The sequence below is a fragment of the Pipistrellus hanaki genome (genome assembly GCF_964339955.1).
Source record: "Pipistrellus hanaki genome assembly, chromosome: 3".
NCBI classification, from domain to species: Eukaryota; Metazoa; Chordata; class Mammalia; order Chiroptera; family Vespertilionidae; genus Pipistrellus; species Pipistrellus hanaki.
The window spans coordinates 82,547,754-82,563,383 of record NC_140505.1 but is presented as its reverse complement, the minus strand read 5'-3'; the positions used below and the strand labels follow the sequence as shown (position 1 = coordinate 82,563,383).

The 15,630-nt window shown below is 38.6% G+C and overlaps 1 protein-coding gene and 1 pseudogene across 2 annotated transcripts in view; both read left to right on the top strand.

Annotated features, from left to right (window-relative positions):
- Positions 1–12,051, top strand: part of COG6 (component of oligomeric golgi complex 6) — a 79,421-nt gene extending 67,370 nt beyond the window's left edge. Inside the window, exons 18-19 of the mRNA XM_084879388.1 lie at positions 366–445; positions 10,036–12,051. Coding sequence (XP_084735514.1) covers positions 366–445; positions 10,036–10,183 — 228 coding nt within the window. The 3' untranslated portion in view covers positions 10,184–12,051. The remainder of the gene's footprint in view (positions 1–365; positions 446–10,035) is intronic.
- On the top strand, positions 1,585–3,125 carry LOC311620203 (elongation factor 1-alpha 1-like; annotated as a pseudogene). Its single transcript has one exon. The product of its transcript is annotated as an elongation factor 1-alpha 1-like (transcript).
- Positions 12,052–15,630: the final 3,579 nt, after the last annotated feature.

Sequence of the window (15,630 nt, the reverse complement as noted above, 5' to 3'; positions counted from 1 at the left end):
AGGGCATATACCTTGGTTTCGGGGACATCCCTAGTAGGAGTTGTGCAGGAGGGAGCTGATCAATGTTTCTCTCGCAATGATGTTTCTAACTCTCTATCCCTCTCCCTTCCTCTCTGTGAAAAATCAATAAAATATATATTTTTTAAAAGTAGACATTGCTGGTTATGACTACATTAAAAAGCTGACACTTCTAGGGAGTTTAGTTAGAATGTTTAAGGAAGTAACTCATTTTGATCACAATGAACTTGTTATTTGGAATGTGGGATTTTGCTGAATATTTAACCCTTAAAAGCTACGGTAATATATTTTGAGTTGTCTATTAGGAAATATATGAACTTTATTTTACATTTCTCTGTTTTATTTAGGTGCAGTTTGATCGTTACCTATCAGCCCCAGACAACCTGTTAATGCCACAGTTGAACTTCCTTCTCAGTGCCACAGTAAAGTAAGTATATCTTGGTTCCAATTAGTTGATAAAGATTCACATAATTTTAAATATTTAGCACCTTTCTTTGAAACAAAATTATTTTCATTAATAGGAAACTTACTGTTGAAGATGTATATTTCTCAACCATTTTTTCTGCCTCAACACCTCTAAAAGAGCAGACCTTACCCTGTTTGTACTTATTCCTTGCATGCATATAACTCCAAAAATCTCTATTTAGTGAATTATTTTTTAAATTAACATGCATATAATTGAAGATATGTAACCATAAAACCAAATTCCCATATGTTAACAAACATGTCAGAGTTTGGAATATGTCAGAGTTTGGAATATTCATTATGCCATGCAGTTAACTACTTTATAGACTGTTTTGGACCTACACAATTTCTATAGATATATTATAAAATTGTTCAGTATTATATATTTATCAGGAATGTGTAAACATTAAAGACAAAGAACTGTAAACATTAAAATGTTATGCTATTACTAGAGGCCCGGTGCATGAATTTGTGCATGGGTGGGGTCTGGCCAGCCTGGCCCCAGTTGGTGGATCAGGGCTGGGCCTGTCATAAGGAGAAGAAGGCTGGAGGTTGGCCTGTTAGCCATATCCTCGATTAGTGTTGGGGGGCCGATCAGTGGTGGAGTTGACTGGGAGAGGGGCTATAGGCCAATCAGGGTGGTAGGGGCCATGGGGATAGGGATAGGGGTGCCTGGGGGAGGGCTACAAGAGGTTGGCCAACTGGCCCCACCCACTATTAGTGTAGAGGGGCAGATCAGGGGTGAGGCCAGCTGGGGAGGAGGGGCTGCAGGCCAATTGGGGTTGTGGGGCCCTTTGGGGGCAGGGCTGACCGGAGGTTTGGGCTGTGGGCCAATTGGGGTGGGGCAGGCCAGTCAGGGGGAAGGGCTGCAGGGGAAGGTTGGCCAGCCACCCTGCCCTCGATGGGTTGGAAGAGTCCAATCAAGGGTGGGGCCAGCTGGCCAACCTCCCACAGCCCTCCCCCCAGCAAGCCCCATACCCCGATCGGGCCAGTTCCCTGGCCGCAGTGGGCATCATAGAGACTTGTTCTAGTCCGTCCTTTCAGCATTCCAGTTGCTGGCTTTTTATGTATATAGACTATTGGCCTGGTGCCTTAAATTTGTGCACAGCTTTTTTGCAACGGGTTTGCCGCCAGAACACAGGTGTTGTGAAAACCACCATTAATTCAAACCCAAGATGGGAAAGGAAAAGACTCACATCAACATCGTCGTCATTGGACACGTAGATTCCGGCAAGTCTACCACTGCCGGCCATCTCATCTACAAATGTGGTGGGATCGACAAAAGAACCATCGAGAAATTTGAGAAGGAGGCTGCTGAGATGGGGAAGGGCTCCTTCAAGTATGCCTGGGTCTTGGATAAACTGAAAGCCAAATGGGAGCGAGGTATCGTCATTGATATCTCCCTGTGGAAATTCGAGACCAGCAAGTATTATGTGACCATCACTGGTGCCCCAGGGCACAGAGACTTCATCAAAAACATGATTACAGGCACATCTCAGGCCGACTGTGCTGTCCTGATTGTTGCTGCTGGTGTTGGTGAATTTGAAGCAGGCATCTCCAAGAATGGACAGACCCGTGAGCATGTAGACCCCTTTTGGCCTACACACTGGGTGTGAAACAACTGATTGTTGGTGTTAACAAAATGGATCCCATTGAGCCACCCTACAGCCAGAAAAGATACGAAGAAATTGTTAAAGAAGTCAGCACCTACATTAAGAAAGTTGGTTACAACCCTGACACAGTAGCATTTGTGCCAGTTTCTAGTTGGAATGGTGACAACATGCTGGAGCCAAGTGCTAATATGCCATGGTTTGAGTGATGGAAGGTCACCCATAGAGATGGCAATGCCAGTGGAACCACACTGCTTGAAGCTCTGGATTGCATCCTGCCACCAACTCGCCCAACTGTCAAGCCCGTGTCTGCCCCTCCAGGATGTCTACAAAATTGGTGGTATTGGTACTGTTCCTGTGGGCAGAGTGGAGACTTGTGTTCTCAAGCCCAGCATGGTGGTCACCTTTGCTCCAGTCAATGTTACAACTGAAGTAAAGTCTGTTGAAATGCACCATGAAGCTTTGAGTGAAGCTCTTCCTGGGGACAATGTGGCCTTCAACGTTAAGAACGTGTCTGTCAAAGATGTTCGCGGTGGCAATGTGGCTGGTGACAGCAAAAATGATCCACCAATGGAAGCAGCTGGCTTCACAGCTCAGGTGATTATCCTGAGGCCAGATCAGTGCTGGATATGCACTTGTGCTAGATTGTCACTCAGCTCACATTGCTTGAAAATTTGCTGAGCTGAAGGAGAAGATTGATCGTCGTTCTGGGAAAAAGCTGGAAGAGGGCCCCAAGTTTTTGAAATCTGGTGATGCTGCCATCGTTGATATGATTCCTGGCAAGCCCATGTGTGTGGAGAGCTTCTCTGACTACCCTCCTCTAGGCTGTTTTGCTGTTCGTGACATGAGACAGACAGTTGCTATGGGTGTCATCAAAGCAGTGGACAAGAAGGCAGCTGGAGCTGGCAAAGTCACCAAGTCTGCCCAGAAAGCTCAGAAGGCTAAATGAACATTATTCCCAACACCTGCCACCCCAGTCTTAATCAGTGGTGGAAGAAGGTCTCAGAACTGTTTGTCTCAATTGGCCATTTAAGTTTAATAGTAAAAGACTGGTTAATGGTTACAATACATCGTAAAAACTTCAGAAGGAAAGAAGAATGTTTTGTGGGCCATTTGTTTCTTTTGTGTGTGTGACAGTTTTTAAGTTATTAGTTTTTAAAATCAGTACTTTTAATGGAAACAACATGACCAAAAATCTGTCACAGAATTTTGAGACCCATTAAAATAACAGTTTAATGAGAAGAAAAAAAAAAATTTGTGCACAGAGAGGGTGTTCCCTCAGCCAAGTGGGACATCCCTCTCGCAATCTGGGACTCCTGGCTCCTAACCGCTCACCTGCCTGCCTGATTGCCTCTAACCCCTCTGCCTGCCTGACTTATCACCCCTAACCTCTCTGCCTGCCTGCCTGTTAGCCTAACTGTTGCTAACTGCCTGCTGGCCTGATCTCACCCCCAACTGCCTCTGCCTGCCTAATCACCCATAACTGCCCTAATCTCGCCCCCAACTGCCCTCCCCTTTCAGCCTGATCTCACTCCCAACTGCCTTCCCCTGCTGGCCAATTTGGTTCTGATTCTTCATTTTCTATGCCATTCAGTATCAAAAGCTCCGCCTCCTAAGCAGACATTTGCTCCTCACAGTTGATCCAGATTTAGTTCTGACTGGCCAATTTCTGTGCCAGTTAGCATCAAAAGCTCTGCCTCCTAGGCTGCCATTGGCTCCTCACAATTCTCTCAGATTTGGTTCTGATTGGTCAATTTCTATGCCAGCCAGTGTCTCTGGGCCTGATTAGAGAGGCAGGGCTGATAAGCAGCCCACCACAGAGGCCTGGAGAGAAACAGAGGTGTGGCTGCTGGCGAAGTCTAGAGAGAAAGAGAGAGGCAATGGCTAATCAACATCTGCCACAGAAGCTGCGGATTAGACCCTGGCTCTCTCTCTGGACCTCTCTCTGGGTCTGATCTGCAGCCCCCTTGGCAGTCGATGCTGGGTTGCTGCGCCCCCACTGACTGCAGGACTGACTTCCATTGTTCTGGCGAGCCTTCCGTCGGTGAGGTCGGTGGAGTGCTCCACCCCCTACTATGCTTGTGTTGCTGTCAATCTCTACCAGAAGGTCCTCCATAAAGTTTTTAAGTATATTTAGGTGCTCCTATATGAGGTGTGTATATACTAATATGTTTACCAGGGTTATATCCTCTTGTTAGATCAATCCCTTTAGAAATATGCAGTGACCTTTGTTGTTTTGTGTAATGGCCTTCATTTTGAAGTCTATTTTGTCAGATACAAGTATTGCTATCCTAGCTTTTTTTTGTATACATTTGCAAGGAAAATTTTTCCCACCACTTCATTCTCATGCTGTGTGAGTCTTTTTTTCTGAAATGGGATTCTTGTAGACAGCATTTTTGGGTCATGTTTTTGTATACATTCAGTCACCCTTTGTCTTTTGATTGGAGCATTTAACACGTTTGCATTTAAGGTTATTATTGAAAATTCGTGCACAGGGGCGGGGGGAGGGGGGAGAGGGTTGTTTCTCAGCCCAGCCTGCACCCTCTCCAATCTGGGACTCCTTGAGGGATATCTGACTTCCCGGTTAGGCCCAATCCTGTTGGGCAGTTGGACATCCCTCTCACAATCCAGGACTGCTGGCTCCCAACTGCCTGCCTGCCTGCCTGCCTGATTGCCCCTAACTGCTTCTGCCTGCTAGCCTGATCACCCCCTAACCACTCCCATGCCAGCCTGATTGATGTCTAACTGCTCCCCTGCCAGCCCGTTTGTCCCCAACTTCCCTCCTCTGCCGGCCTTGTTTACCCCTAACTGTCCTTCCCTGCAAGGTTGATCACCTTCAACTGCCCTCCCTAGCAGGCCTGGTCCCTCTCAACTGCCCTCACTTGTAGGCCTGATGCCTCCCAACTGCCCTCCCCTACTTGCCTGATCACCTCCCAACTGCCCTCCCCTGCTGGCCATCTTATGGTAGCCACCTTGTATCCACATACGGGCAGGATCTTTGACCACATGAGGGCAGCCATATTGTGTTGGAGTGATGGTCAATCTGCATATTACTCTTTTATTAGATAGGATAGAGGCCTGGTACATGGTGGGGGCCAGCTGGTTTTCCCTGAAGGGTGTCCCGGATCAGGGTGGGGGTTCCCTTGGGGTGTGGGGCGGCCTGAGTGAGGGGCCTGTGGTGGTTTTTAGGCTGGCCATGCCCCCCAGTGACCCAAGTGGAGGCCCTGGTATCTGGGATATATTTACTTTTCTACAGTTGAAACTTTGTAGCCTGCAGTCAAGCCTCCTGCTTGCTCCATGGTGGCAGCCATTTCTGTTTGGATTTGTTTACCTTCTTAACTGAAGCTTTGTAGTCTGTAGTGGAGGCTTAGGCCTGTTAGGGCAGGCGGAAAGCTTGGCTTCTTCTGTTGCCAGAGAAACCCAAGCCTCTGTGGCCAGAGCCATCTTAGTTGGGGTTAATTTGCATACATGCTCTGATTGGTTGGTGGGCCTGGCTGGTGGTGTTGCTTGTCGAGTGGAGTGATGGTTAATTTGCATATTACTTATTACTTTTTTATTGGGTAGGGTAGGTACTTTCTTATTGCCATTCTAATTCCTTATGCTGTGTTTCTCTATTCTCATTACAGCAGTTCCTTTAGCATTTCTGGCAGTATTGGTTTGGTGGTGTTAAACTCCCTTACTCTTTTTTTTTTTTTTGGTCTGGGAAGCTCTTTATTTAACCATCTATTTTGAATGATAGCCTTGCTGGATATAGTCTTCTTGGTTTCAGATCATTGTTATTCATTACCTTGAGAATTTCATGCCATTCCCTTCTGGCCTGTAGAGTTTCTGATGAGAAATCAGCTGACAGACTCATGGGAGCTCCTCTGTAGGTAACAAGTTGCTTTTATTTTGCTGCCTTTAAGATTTTCTCTTTGTCTTTAATTTTTGGCATTTTAATTATAATGTGTCTGGGCATGGGCCTATTTGGGTTCTTGGAATTTCGTGCCTCCTGGACTTGTTTGATTTTTCCCTTCACCAGGTTAGAGAAGTTTTCTGCCATTATTTCTTCAAATACATTCTCTACCTCTTACTCTTTCTTTTCTCCTTCTGGCTATTCAATTATGTGAATATTGTTACATTTCACATTGGTCCACAGCTCCCTTAAGCTGTCCTCCTGTTTTTTAATTGTTTTTCCTTTCAGTTCTCTGATTGAGTGATTTTTTTTTTTTTTACACCATCTTCTAATTCACTGATCTCATCCTTGACTTCCCTTAATCTGCTGTGTATTTCTTCCAATTTGGTCTTTATTATGCTTTTCATTCTTTATTTCCAACTGTTCTTTATTTATTTTATTATTTTTTAAAAATATATTTTATTGATTTTTTACGGAGAGGAAGAGAGAGGGATAGAAAGTTAGAAACATCGATGAGAGAGAATCATCGATCAGTTGCCTCTTGCACACCCCCTACCAGGGACGTGCCCACAACTAAGGTACATGCCCTTGATCAGAATCGAACCTGAGACATTTCAGTCCGCAGGCCAATGCTCTATCCACTGAGCCAAACCGGTTTTGGCAACTGTTCTTTTTTAATAGTTGCTATATCTTTTCTCATGATGTTGAACTTATTTACTATCATGAATCTTCACTCTATATTGGTAAATTTCTTACCTTCATTTTGTTTAGCTCTTCTTTTAGAGAATTTTCTTGTACTTTCATTTGGGGCTTGTTTTTTTTGTCTTCCCATTTTGGCTGCCTGTTTGGGTTTGTGTCTATGTATTAAAGTAGATCTGCTACGATTCCAATCTCTACTGTAGGACAGTGTCAGATACTATTTTTACTGGCCCTGAGTACCCTGTTTTCAGCAATCCACAGCTTATGCCTCCCTGTGCTGAGGCTGGGTGCCTCCTGGAAAGGACCAAGATGTGCACCATGGACTGCTTTTTTAGCATGGGGCTTAGCGTGGAGATCAGGCAAAGACTCAAAGCCTCCAGAGATCGTGCGCTGCCTACAGTCTGATTGTTATCAGCATAGATTAGCCTTAGACTATCAAACCACAGGGTGGAGTTAGAGGTTTTCCAACAGGGTGTGGCAATTGCCTTCCTCCCGGCCAAAACCATCTGCATAGCAAAGGTCCCTTGGAGAAACTTGTCTGCTGCTGCTGAGTAGTGAAAGAATGAATCAATACAGGAAACCAGGGTGGCTACTCTCCGAGCTCCAACCATAGAGCCCCAAACCTTGTACTCTCTTCGCACAGCTTCAGTCCACTCTGCCTTCCCCCTGCCAGAGCCCAAGCTGAGTGGTTGCACATGAAATTTTGTGTGTTGGCCCTTTAAGAGAATGCCTGCATTTCCAGCCATCTCTCCCTGGCAGGCAACAACCCTGCTGCTTTTCATAGCCAGGTATTAATGTGCTTTGGGCTGGGGAGCCAATCTGGGATTCTCATTGGGAAGCCCCACAGCTGATATATCCCTCAGGAACCTCAGCTGCTATCTAGCCCAGCCACCCCTTTAGCATCTCCACATTTCCTACCAGTCTCTGGGATCTCCACTTTCTGTCCTTGGTTATCAGGGTTCTCTCCAGCTAGTCTTCAGTTGATTTTTCAGGATGGCTTTTCTGTATTTTAATTGTATTTCCAGTTTGGTCCTGGGAGATGGTCAATGTAGCTTCCACTTACTTTGCCACCGTTCTTAAGCTCTATATGATCCAGTTTAATTTATAAGTAGATATGTGCCCTGAGTTATAAGTAAACTTAAAATTTGTCATCATTTGTACTTGAAGGTAAAATTTAAAATATATTACTTCAAAATATTCAGTAATTCATTCTACATTTACCAGTTACCTAGATTTTTTATAATAGTATTTTTATTCATTATTGTACCTTATTCTGATTATAAACTGGTGAGAAGGAATAGCCTTGTTACTCTGTGTTTTTATGAATATGTTTAAATATACACTATATTTAGATAGAGTATAGATTTTAGAGTATGAAGTGAAAGTAATAAATGCTTTATCAGTATATATCTGCTGAAGTTTGTCCTAATTGTTATAAGCAAATGATATTAAATGATATTAAATGCTGTATCTAAAATATCTTCTTTGACTTGATGCAAAATGGGTATCAAATATATCTTATATTTCGCACATTTAAAAAATACCAGTTTATAGTGTTTCTCAGCTATTTGCATCTTCTTGATGCACTCAATGTTAAGCTCAATCAATTATAAATTAGGAATGATCATCAATTAATAGATCAAAAAATATTGTAAAGCCTCATCCAGTTAAACAAATTTCCAAACCAGTTTTCACCATTTTTTCTTCCAACAAAGGTTAGTATAACTAGTGGCATTACCCACTCTGCTCAGAGAATTTACTCAGCATATTTTCATTTTTTCCTACTCTCCTTTTGGAAGCTTTACCAATTTGCGGGAAATAATCAATTTGCTTCAATGCACCAGGCGTCTTACAAATGTATTGTTTTGGTTGTGGACATTCCAAAAACTGAGTAATTATTTCTAGCTCTGGGGATCAGATAAGACTTTGTAGATAATTTATTATTACTGAGAATTAAGGGCATTTTTAAAGGTGCTTGAGAGGTAGGCATTTCAGGCAAATGAAGGAATGTGAGCAAAAGAATTGAAGTCAGCAAGAACAGGGCAAAGAGGACATTCAGGAATTTCTTTGAACTGCAGAATTACAATAGTAATATAGAAAGTATTTTAAGAATTTTGAATGACAGGGTAAGAAATTGTGACTTCTCTGAAACCCGAAGAAGCTATTAAAGCTCTCTGAAGGAAGGCCCTGGGAAAGGAGAGCCATGATAAAAGATACAGTTTAGAAAGATTGACAGAAGTGCTTGTGATAAATTTAATGTGGAAAATATTAGAAGAAGAAAGACCAGATAGGAGTTTTCTGTGTACTCCAGGTGAGAGTTCATTAAAGTCTAAACTGAGGTGATGGATTGACAGAAATAAAAAATAGCAAAAAAAAAAAAAGTAGGTTTTGGAGTAAAGCTTGAAAGATATATTTTAATTTAGATATAAAAATCAGGGGGGGGGGGAAGTGTCAGTAGTTTTCATAAAATGTTATATAAATAAAAGTAGCTGGGGATGATAAGAAATAAATGCCATGAAAACCTGGAGAGAGTTCATACATATTTAATGAGCCCAATAGTATCTTTTCCTGGCCAGATAATATTTTTCAAAATATTTGCTTTAGTTTATTTAAAACTATTTCTATTATTTGTATGTGCTTATGTACAAACACATATTTGTGACAATGCTATGATTTGTTATAGGCAAGTGTCAGATTATTTTGGCCTGGTAATATAAACAGATAGATGAGAAATCTAGATGTAGTTGTTGGTGAAGGAGCTACAGGCAAAGATATTGTTAGTTCAGTTCCAGACAACTGCAATGAAAAGAATATCACAATAAAGAGAGTTGATTTTGCCTTCATTTATTAAAAAAAAAAATGCAACATCTATGAAGTACAGTGAAGCAAAACACAATAAAACAAAGTCTGTTAGTATAAGTGAAAAAGCAGTTTATTTTAATGTTATTCTGAGATTTGTAGTATTAATCAGTTTGAGTAATTATAAGCCTCTTTCTTTAATGTGTTATCAGTTGTGTTTGCAAAATCAATACATTGATGGTGGGTCACAGTTTCTGTTTCTTGTTTATATATCAGCCACTGTTCCAGCCAAAAGATATATAGCAGAGAACAAAATACAGTCCCTGCCTTCCTGAAACCTACATACTAATCAGGAAAATTTAACAAAGGAATAATAAATATAAAACAGTTTTTTATTTCAAAACCAAGATAGGTGACTTGTAGCAGTACAATGATTTTTTATCGGTATGATAATTATGAAGATGAAATGCATTGATTTAAATGTGAAACTTTCTTACAATTCTTAGTATTTTTAAATTATGTTTTCATATTTTGTTTGTTTACCAATAGAGAGCAGATCATCAAACAGTCTACTGAATTAGTCTGTAGAGCCTATGGTGAGGTGTATACTGCTGTGATGAATCCAGTCAATGAATATAAAGATCCAGAGACCATTCTACACCGATCGCCGCAGCAAGTGCAGACACTTCTCTCCTGATTATATTATTTGAATGTTAGCAAAATATTGCATTCCAAGAACACTGAAGATTTTTTTGGTATTTAGTTGGTCAATCTTTACTTTGAAATTTGATAGTTACAGGTTTCTTTGTGTCAAAAGATTGTAAGTCCCAATAATTACTTTTTTTTGGTCACAGTATTGTGGAAGTAAGTAACTTATGTTGACCTAAAGTAGTGTTGCTCCATTTCTACTCTCCATGTAGAGAAGCTCTGTTATCTGCACCTCTCCAGCTCTGCAGTTTCCCTTCTATTTTGGAATATGATTGTATGGGGAAAAAGGAGTAGATGAAGTTGGAGGGATTTTTTTTTACAAGATCAGTTTTAAATAAACTATCTAAAAAAATAGATTTAAGAATTAGTATGAGGATATGACCTAACAAATGTCACTTTACCTAAAGATTTGTTTGCTTTCTCATTAGTTATGTGAGTAGGTGCACTTACATTGAGGAGCAGGAATGTACACTCAGTAAAAGCAGGCAGGGAAAGAAATAATTTAAACTGTGTGGATTCCACTCTGTGTATGCCTTGAGCTTAGTTCAGTGTGAAGTTTAGCACTTAGAATGGGGTTTAGGTGTGTAGACATTCTGTACTGCATAAAACTCTAGTCTTTAAAGATAGATATTCGTTATACAATGTGAGCTCTAAATTCAACCAGGTACAAATTTTGTCGGATGTTCAAACCAAAGAAATAATGATCTATTCTAACAGTGGAAGAAAAATGCCAGAGTAGCAATTGCTAATTGACATTAATTGATATCTATCTCCATGGTGGCCCCTTAACCAAGATGATTTGGGTTCTCATTTTAGAGCTTTATCTATGAGTAATACTCAAAATCACTGTGTATTTAAAAAAAATAATAATAAATTTCAGTGTTTCATGTGACCTTGCTTTGTAAGATTTTGAGAATAATTATTAGCAAAATTTCTTAATTTCTGGTAAATCAACCAAAAGAAATCTTGATTTATAAATTAGAAAACCAAAGCATAAGGAAAAGTTGACTAGGTTAAGATATTTTGAAAAGTAGTAAGATAAAATTAACACTTATATTAAAATGTATATAACAAATTAGTATTTGCAGTACATAGCCTATTCACCTCTCTGAAATTTATAATTATTTATATTAAGTGATTCTCTGGGAGCAAGAAGATTATATATCATCTCTTTTATATATTTTCAAACTTTTTCTTTTAATAACTTTGTGTGATATATAAGAGATAAAAAATAAATTATGATGTAAATCAAGAGCTTTAATTTTATATAATTTATTTTTACTGAGAAAAAAGATTGCTACCTTATCATTAGTGAATTCTTTTGTTTTCTTAAAAAAAAAAAAAAAGCATATTTTGACCTTTTACCCAGTTTTCTGAAATAAAATATTAAACTATTTCTAGATTGGCTCTTTTCAATATTTTTATACATTTTATTAAAGTATTTTTAGCCAAAACAGGTTTGGCTCAGTGGATAGAGTGTCAGTCTGTGGACTGAAAGATCCCTGGTTTGATTCCGGTCAAGGACATGTAACTCGGTTGTGGGCACATCCCCAGTGGGGGGTGTGCCAGAGGCAGCTGATTGATGTTTCTCTCTCATCGATGTTTCTAACTATCTATCTCTCTCCCTTCCTCTTTGTAAAAAATCAATAAAATATATTAAAAATAATAATAAAGTATTTTTAGAAAGTATATTAATAAAAAGTGAAGTACAGTTTAGGGTCAAGTTGAGATAACCAATGGAGGCTGATGTGAATGTGGTATCAATATGATTTTAAGAGCTAAGTAAAAATAAGAGATTAAAAGTGTTAATCCATTAAATGTTAATCCAATAAAAGTGTGACTTTTATTTTCCATATACTTCATAGTTTGGATTTTGAGCTGTTCTGTTGTGGCATAAGTATAACCTTAGATAATTCATGCCAGCCTTCCCTTCAGAGAGAAACGGTATTTACCTGGTAAAATGTGTTTGAACTTTGCTATTTTTTTCTCTGGGCCTTTACTGGAACAACTGAAGGTTCAAGTTGAAAATTATAACTGAAATTTTTAAAATTCACTATAGGACCTCAAAAGCAGATTTGTGAAGACAGGAAAAAGAATCAGTAAACTTGAAGGTAGATCACTGAGACTGTCTAGTCTAAGGAACAGAATGAAAAAGTAATGGAAAAAAATACATAATAGAAGGTAGAGGAAGAAAGGGGCCAAAAGAATATTTGCAGAAATATTGGCAGAAAACTTTCCAAATTATATTTAAAAAAATTAATATATATATTCAAAAAGTTCACCATACTCTAAGTAGAATAACTCAAAGAGATACACAGATACATATCATAAGCTATCAAAAGCCAAAGAATAAGAGGGAATCTTGAAAACAAGAGAGTTAACCATCACGTATGATTCTCAATAAGATTCACACCTGATTTACCATAAAAAATAAGGGAGCCCAGAAGGCATTGGATGATACATTCAAAATGTTTGAAAAACAAAACTGTTAACTTTGAATTCTAAATCTAGTAAAACTGCCTATGAAATTATAGGTGAAATCAAGACATTCCCAGATAAAAACTATCATACCTTCTCTATATGAATGTTGAAGGGAGTCCTTGAGGCTGAAATGAATGGCTATTAGACAATAACTAGAATAAACAAAACAAAGAATAGAAAGGGAACAGAAGACTTCAGTGACACTGTAAAATATCCAGAACTACTAGTAATAGATGTCTGTAGAACACTCTACCCAACAATAGCCGGGTATGCATTCTTCTCATGTACACATGCTACATTCTCCAAGATAGATCATATTAGGCCACAATCTAATTCTCAATAAAATTTAAAAGATTAAAATTATATCACGTATCTTCTACTACGATGTCATGAAATGAGAGATCAATAGCAAAGAGAAAATTTGAGAATGCATAAATGTATGAAATTAAGACACTTAAATAGCCAGTGGGTCAAAGAGGAAATCACAAAGGAATTAGAGAATACTTTGAGATGAATGAAAGCTTGGTGTGAAACAGCATACCAGTTCTTGTAGGATGCAGCAAAACACAGCACTCAGAAGGAAATGTGTAGCCTACATTAAAGAAAAATAAGTTAATATAATCTTACACCCTAAAAAACTAGAGAAGAGCAAAAGAAGCAGAAAGAAAAAAGGAATAATAAAATTATAACAGACATAGAGAAAATATAGAGTGGAAAAATATTTTATCAAGTGGATGTGCTAACCGTTGTGCAACACATGTGGAGATGTGCTTGAATACAGATGTTTGAACACATCTATATAAAAAAAGATGTTTAAAATGTTTTTCTTAACATAGCCTATTGAGAAGAGGGTTATTTTTGAGATTGTATAGCCTAGACAGACCATTATGTCATGCATACAGACAAGTGTCTAAAGCAGTGATTCCCAAAGTGGTCTATATCGACCCCCAGGGGTCTATGACAACCTGCAAGGGGTCTACGTCAGCAAAAAAAAAAATTTGGGGGTCCATGAAATGAAAATGGGGGTCCACGAAAGTGGATCTCAACATACACTGATAGTACCTATTTACTTACATCATATTATCTTATAATATAAAAACATATAAATTATTTATAAAAGTACCTATGAAGTAAAAAATTTATTATATATGTTTATAAAATTGTGTAAGTTGTAGGATAAAAACTTGCACATAATGATATACCAGTATCATCTTGTTACAAGCATACGCGCAGTAAACATTCTTGCCAATTTTTATCTCAAAGCTTCGCGAACTTGCACCGACTTGTTCAATTTGTCACTCTATAAATATGAATGTGAGAAAAATACGTTCATTCGTTTCCTGAATCTTGAATAGGAAAGTGCTGAGAAAATATTTAAAAAAATATAAACTGGTAGTTTATCATACAAATTATAGTGAATCAGTGTTATTTTGTTTGAGAATGCCGGAGAAAAGTAGGTACATTATTTTTTATTAAATTTTAACACTAAACTTCACTACAGTTAGAAATTTACAAAAAAATCAATATCAGGTAAGTAGGGGGTCTACCCAAAACCGAAAAACATGGCAAGGGGTCTACGGCACAAACAAGTTTGGGAACCACTGGTCTAAAGACACATGTAAGACGTTTCTAGGAGTGATTCCTTCTCGGTCATTTTGAGAATAATGTTATTTCACTTATTGGGTGTTCTTACCTTTAAGTATTATATTACATGTAGAAAGTTGTTTAAATATATATGTAAAAATCGCCGAGACCGGTTTGGCTCAATGGATAGAGCGTCGGCTTGGGGACTGAAAGGTCCCGGGTTCGATTCCGGTCAAGGGCATGTACCTTGGTTGCGGGCATATCCCCAGTAGGGGGTGTGCAAGAGGCAGCTGATCGATGACTCTCATCGATGTTTCTAACTCTCTATCTCTTTCCCTTCCTCTCTGTACAAAATCAATAAAATATATTAAAAATAAATAAATAAATATATATATATATATATATATATATATATATATATATAAATAAATATATATATATATATATATGTAAAAATATAGAATAGGAAAGTATTTTTTTAAAGATTTAAAAAATTGACTATCGTTTTGCTAGACTAACCAAGAAAATCATAGAAGACTCAAATTATTAAAATCTGGTGTGAAAGGAGAGATTACTCTGAAAACACAGGATAACAGAATTATACATAATTATGTCAACAATTAGATGATTCAGATGAAATGAACAAATACCTATAAAAACACAAACTAGACTGACTCAAGAAGAAATAGAGACTCTAAATTATAGCAAAGAGATTCAATCAATAATCTATACACTTTGAACAACAAGTAGCTCAGGATCAGATGGCTCCACTGGTGAATTCTGCAAAATGATTAAAGAATTCATAATATTAATCCTTATCAAATCTTCTAATATTAAGTCTTTCAATCAACAATGTAATGTCTTTCCATTTATTTATTCACCTCTAATTTCTTTCAACAGTGTTTTATAGGTTTCAGTGGATAAGTATTCCACTTCCTTGCTTAAATCTATTCCTAACTATTTTATTGTTTGTGGTGCTACTGTAAATGGAATTGTTTTGTTAATAAGCCCACATAGCTATTGTCAACTGATTTTTCACAGGCTGTCAAGACCATTAATGGGGGTTGGGGGAGAAATAGTCATTTTAGCAAATGGCACTAAAACAACTGGAAATTCACAAGCAAAAGATTCAAGTTGCCACCTGACCAGCATGGCTCAGTGATTGAGCATTGACCTATTATTAACCAGAAGGCCACTCTTCAATTTCTGTCAAGGCACATGCCTGGGTTTTGGGTTCGGTCCTCAGTGGGGGGCATGCAGGAGGCAGCCGATCAATAGTGTTCTCTCATCTTTGATCTTTCTCTCTCTGCCTCTCTCTTCCTCTCTGAAATCAGTAAAATTACATTTCAAAAAATAATTCAAATTGGACCC